Source organism: Drosophila suzukii, chromosome 2R, assembly GCF_043229965.1.
Source record: "Drosophila suzukii chromosome 2R, CBGP_Dsuzu_IsoJpt1.0, whole genome shotgun sequence".
NCBI lineage: Eukaryota > Metazoa > Arthropoda > Insecta > Diptera > Drosophilidae > Drosophila > Drosophila suzukii.
The window spans coordinates 23545639-23551638 of record NC_092081.1 but is presented as its reverse complement, the minus strand read 5'-3'; the positions used below and the strand labels follow the sequence as shown (position 1 = coordinate 23551638).

The 6000-nt window shown below is 37.4% G+C and overlaps 1 protein-coding gene across 18 annotated transcripts in view; it reads right to left on the bottom strand.

The window, feature by feature from the left end:
• Nucleotides 1–517: 517 nt before the first annotated feature.
• Nucleotides 518–6000, bottom strand: part of mbl (splicing regulator muscleblind) — a 180873-nt gene continuing 175390 nt past the window's right edge. For 8 of the 18 annotated variants that reach the window (XM_065863619.2, XM_065863622.2, XM_065863620.2 and 5 more), the window contains one exon: nt 518–5953. In XM_065863619.2, the coding sequence (XP_065719691.2) occupies nt 5028–5953 (926 nt within the window). In that variant the 3' untranslated portion in view covers nt 518–5027. The remainder of the gene's footprint in view (nt 5954–6000) is intronic. The other 10 variants (XR_010653613.2, XR_010653615.2, XR_010653617.2 and 7 more) reach the window with 3 other exon arrangements.

Below are 6000 nucleotides of genomic sequence, written 5' to 3'. Positions count from 1 at the left end.
GCGTTGGTGTGTGAAATAGACAACTTACGTGCCATTCCATACGCACGTGTGTGTGTGTGGGTGGGGAAAGCCAAGTTGCAAGGAAAAATGCAGAGGAAAATTGCAGGCAGCGGCAAAGTTTCTTTGCCCCGTGCACCCACACTATTTTCACTTTTTTGCACATTTTTCACTGCCATGTGCCAGGTTCATGTCGCTCGCTTTCGCCCCTTACCTCCTGGTTTTTCCTCTATTTTTCTTACTTTTCTTTTTTTTTTTGTTTTCCTGCACTGGCACTTGGGGAATTTACGTGTGCATGCATACGCTTAGTTTTCCACTGCCCCCGCGGAAAGGGAAAGCAAATTCGAGCCAAGTTCCCTTTGTCGACTTGGCCTCCTTTTGTTTTCTGGCTCTGCGGTTGAGCAGAAATAATGCATCTGGGATGTGAGCATTTTTGTATCTATGTATCTATGAATTCCTCTCCATTCGCATAGCCCCCTAATGAGAGATACTCCCAAATTTCCCCAAAGAAAAAGTCTCATTCTTTTTTTTTGTAATTTATTTCTTGTGTTTTATTGTATTTCATTGTTTTGTTGTTGTTCATTGATGTTGGTTTGTTGTTTTCATGTTTGTTTTTAATTTTTTCCCATTTACTGCTAAATAACTTTAAATGTTGTATTTCTTTATCAATATAATTTCATTCTTCGTCATCTTTCTCACTTTCCAGCTTCTTATTCATTTTCATCATTATTCTCTTTTCACTTTCTTCTGCTCGTTGTTGTTGTTGCATAGTCGCAAGATTTGTTTTCGCTTTACTTTGCCTTCGTGGTTCGTTCTTTACATGAATAATAACTAAATTTGTTTCATTATAATAATAAATATCATAATAATAATAATAATAATAGGTAATAATGATTTGTTTATTAAATATTTTTAAAAAATTTTCATTTTTTTGGGTTTTGTTTTATTTTAGGAGTATATGTAATCGCTATCAAGTATCATTCGTCAGAGTCGTTGCCCGAAACTTGTTCTTTTCGCTCAGTTTTACTTTGTGAATTTCTTCCTGCCAAAAACTCCGTACCTTAAGATCTATTATTCCAATTCATCTTTATTTGTATATGTGTATAGTTAAGTTGTATATTCTAGTTCATTAATGTATATTTAATATATGTTTAATACAATGTATATTTATAAAAAATAAAACAAACTACAAAAATATATATGAACACAAAAAATAAACAACGAACAACAATTATTCCGTCAACTTCTTTTCTTTCCGCGAATATCACAAAACAAAAAACGATAAAAGACGAAGAAATAATATGGGAAACTTAACGCAATTACAAACAATATAGAGATATAGATAGGGATAGTAGGGGTGGGCAGAGGTGGGCTCTGCTTGAAGAACATATCGAAAAATTCGTTGATATCACCTGACAAAAATGAATAACTACTTACAGTACATACAAACATATGCCGTGTATAGTGTAATTTAACATTACTCTTATTTACGATCTGAATTAGGGTAAAATTGATTTTCCTCACATTCTCGATAAGGTTTCTTGTAGTTCCCTTCCTCACTCTCCTCCGAGGGATACAATACATTTAGTTTTCTTTACGTTGCAACATTCAGTAATTGTATTTTTGTTTTAGTTTCGTTTTTGTTTTTACTTTCAATAAACACATCACATCATATTCACAATTAATAATCATAATGATCTAATATATATGTGTAAATATAAATTAAAATTAACAATAATAACTATGACTTACAATGAAGGAGACTCTACACATAACTACATTAATCCATTTTCCCCTTGCTTCAGAAATATTTTCTGGTGTTATTTAGTTTCTGTTTCTGTTTTTGTTTTTAGAGCGCCATGTACATGCGTCAAGTGAAATTGGTTTTCGAAACTATTCAAAAGGTTGAAAGGATCGCATCGAAATCAATTTATATATTGGTGTATATATTGGTTTGATGTTAAGGCAAATAAAAGTTTCGTTTCTAGTTTACAAACTCGTGCTATTCTACATGCGCGGCCATGTCAACTTACATGCCAGTCTACACATACTAGAGGAGATGTCAAGTAGAACAAAATTCCGCTGAAATCCCTTATATGGTACAATGATTCTTCTATAGTGTCTATACGTTTGTAGTTAGTTTGCTTAGTAACTAGGATTTCTCATTTCCACTTATTGGTTTTGTATTTTTTTTCACTTTTTAAATCTTTTTCTTTTAAGAACGTTTATTTTTTACACAAAACTTCATTGTTTTTTGTTTTTTGCCATTTCGCAGCTTATTGTATTACTCATTTGTCGTTATTATAATAAATGTTAGTAACTGTTAAAATGTCGACGAGTTTTTAGTTTGAGAATCTACGAGTATGTGTGTTTATAATTTATCTTTTATCTTTACTTTACTTAGTTAATTTTACTTTCTTCGTTTACAACTGTTCCACTTCCTATCGCTGTCGTTGCACATAGATTTAAGGTCTGATTATAATGGACGGAAACTTATTAGGCATTCTTATTTGGAGTACGGGAAAGATACGACTTCCTTGTGGTCGAGTAAGATTTGCGGAGGCTTCGAAGAGAGCGAAGAGCTGAAGTTGAGTACTACTACGAGTATTTAAGGTTAAGGTTAAGGTTAAGGTGCTGGAGTCGGTATCTGAGTGTTAGAGAGAAAGAGGAACTCAGGTGTATGGATAGTAGGTGATAGTAGATGAGAAAACAAATTTCCGTATATTATAGCCAGCCCTTAAATGTATATGTAGATAAATCTGTTATTGTTGAACAATTATTAGCTAGATGTCGAGTATTATTGGTGTTATCGTTATTGAATGGAGATATTCTTACGCTTGCCTCGAGATGGAACCAATTTAATATTACGTTTAACTATCCTGCTGCAATGGCTCTAGTAATCGCTTCACTTTAATTCCATTTTACCTTTATCCAATTCTGCCCTCTTTAAATTATTATTTTTCTTTTACTTTTACTTTTTGTTTCTTTAAAAGATCACATTTCATGTTTAGTTGCCATTAGTAAATATATATATATATATAATCAATATATTTGTGTTAATGTATATATTTATACGTGTACAGACATAAATATATGTAGTATATATACATATAGTGTATATACGTATGCTTCTTGTATATAATAAGTAGTTTCCATTCTGCAATTTATTGTAATTGTTATTCTGTGTTGTGTTCCAAATACGTTCTTGAGTGTATAAAAAACCAAGTCACAAATCTTAATTACAACAGCGCCAACTGTAAACGAACAGTGAATCGGAAATAAGTTTGGATTCGCAAGGTCGCATATAGTGGGTATGTCTATATACATATATAGTGCTTACAAATCATTTGCATAGGAAGATATAGTACGGTTCAATTTCGATTTCTGTGTGAGCTGTGTGTAGGTTCTCGTGTTACTTTTCATTTACTAGAGAATTCAGCTAAATGAGTAGTTAATTATACACTTTAAAAAAGTCTCCTTTCTTGTTTGTTGTTGCAAAAATGCTTATTCCTTTAGATTTGATTAAATTTCTTGTTGTTTACCTCATCTCGATTTTGTTTATCAGTGATGTTTTTGATGCTTCCTTTTTGTATATAAAAAATATGATTTCTCTTGCTGTAGTTTTGCTGATTTATCTTGATCGTTATTATAAAATGTAAAAAAGGATTATGGTTTCTGTACTCTGTTTTCTGTTTTAAGTTTTCTGTATCTGTATCTGATCTCTGCGTTCTGCTTAATAAAATCTCCGTATCGTTTGCCTCTCGCTTGTAGTAAATCGTTGTTGCAAAAATAGGACGTGACTGTACTTTTTCATCTTCATCCCCATCGTTATCGTTATTATTATTGTTATTGTTAAGTGTTTATTATTAGTTGTTCTTGCTGCTTATCTATGGCCTATGTAGATTCTGTTTTTGATTAATTTTGACTATTTGCCATGGAGAACGGTTTGTCAGGCTTAACCTTAGCTAATATTAACACTCCTCACTAAATGTTTATCCACTTTTATGTACCTTTATTCACTTTTATTTGTATTTTACTTGCATTGAAATATGGAACACTAGAGTTTAAAATAGTTTGTAACTAATTTTAATGCAACTGCGCTCTCCATCAATTTCCTCCTCTTGTAATATTAAGTTCAATTTTTAATTGCTAATTTTCTTTTGTTTCTTTTTGCATTTAACAACACTCTTTTTTGCTTTCTTTCATTTTGGTTTCGTAATATTGTAGAGTCTTCACTCAATATTTTCCCTCTAATGCGTGTCACTTGATGTGTAAATGGGATGCTTACACGTTAAAGTCTTGCTATACGTACGAAAAAGTTCTGTAGAGTTTACCTTTCTTCACCCCCAAATAGTACTTTCGGTTCTTATTTTTGTAAATAGTTCATATCAACCTTTAATTTTCGTCAAAAACTTCCACTACTGCTTTGTGTCTCAATGTTTGTGTTTCGTAGAATGTGATTGTTTGAAGTTTTCTTTACTAGCTTAGACCTTTTTCAGACAAGTTCTGCTTGCTTTTGATTTCCTCCAATTTATCTTGGAGCATCGCTTCGGGAGTATTCATGATTGGTATACGTATTGTGTTGCTTAGGTTGTGAGGAGTATGCAATATAAGTATCTAGGTGAAGTGGAGTTGACAAAAACGAGTATTCCAATGGATAAGTGGGTGACAAACTTTTAATAATAAAAACCCTAAAGGGTGGGTTTCTCAAATCTCTGGAGAATTTGAAAACGTCAATTAAAATTAAGGTCATAGATATTGAAAAATCTTAATTGGATATTGCATACTTTTAGGGCCATAACGTTTTCGGATCTCTGGAGATTAAAAACCTGATTTAAAAAGCCCATCACTTGTCTGTTTAAATATTGAATTATGAAAATCGGGTATTACGTACTTTTGAGACCCTTAACTATTGTTTTCAAACCTCTGGAGATTTCGGAAGAAACCCACCCCTATGACTTAACATACGTTTCTGGGAAAACGAACAGAGTTGCCCCCCCTGGCAGAAGCCCCTGGCAAAACCCCTTCTTCTAGATGCAAGTCGAAGGGGACGCCACTGTGGCCGGCGCCACTGTGATCGTGGTGGCCGGAATGGCGGCCACAGTGGTGGCCACCACCTGGCCCATCTGCGTCTGGTAGTGGTGGTGCCCCACGAATGCGTGCTGCTGCCCCTGCGGCGGCGCCGCCTGGGTGGTGTACTTCAGCAGATGTTGCTGCGGGGCGGCCTGCAGCGAGATGAACGGCGTGCCCTGGATGGGGATGCAGTTGGAGTTGTAGTCGCTGCTCAGCACCAGGGTGGGCGTGGCATCGGTGTAGTAGGCGGGGGCCTTCAGGAAGGTCGCCGTGGCCGCCGGACCCTGCTGGTACTGCTGCTGCGGAGTGGGCATCGTGGCCGTCGAGGTGGTGGACAGCGTGGTGGCCGAGGAGAGGGTGGGCGAGGTGGCTATCGAGCAGGAGGACGACGAGGAGGCCGACGAGGGGGAGTAGGGCGAGCTGCAGTGGTAGGTGATGTGGGTTGGCTGTTGCTGTTGCTGCTGCAGATGTTGCTGCTGCGCGTGTTGCTGCTGCGCATGCTGCTGCTGCTGCTGGTATATGTTGCTGGCCTGCTTGCTGGCGTTGCTGTGGTAGTAGTTGTTATTGCTGCTGTTGCTGTGGTAGCTGAACTGTTGCTGCTGCGGCTGTTGCTGTTGCTGGTGTTGCTGCTGCGGCTCGATGATGATCAAGTTGCTGGCGCCGTTGTAGACTGGTGTGGCGGCTGCTGCCTGGCTGGCTGTTGTTGTGGCCACCGGGACGGCCGGCTGCGGATCACTGGGACTGGTGATCATGGCCGCCATGATGTTGGCCGGCGGCAGGACAATCGGTATGTGGTAGTATTTACACTGCTTGCGGCGGCACTGGCTGTTGGCGTGATCGCGGCAGACAGCAACACGTTGATCAATCACCTCGACCTTGTCATCTGGAGGTCGTGTCGGATCGTTTGGGAAAGCAGGAATAGAAGAAGAG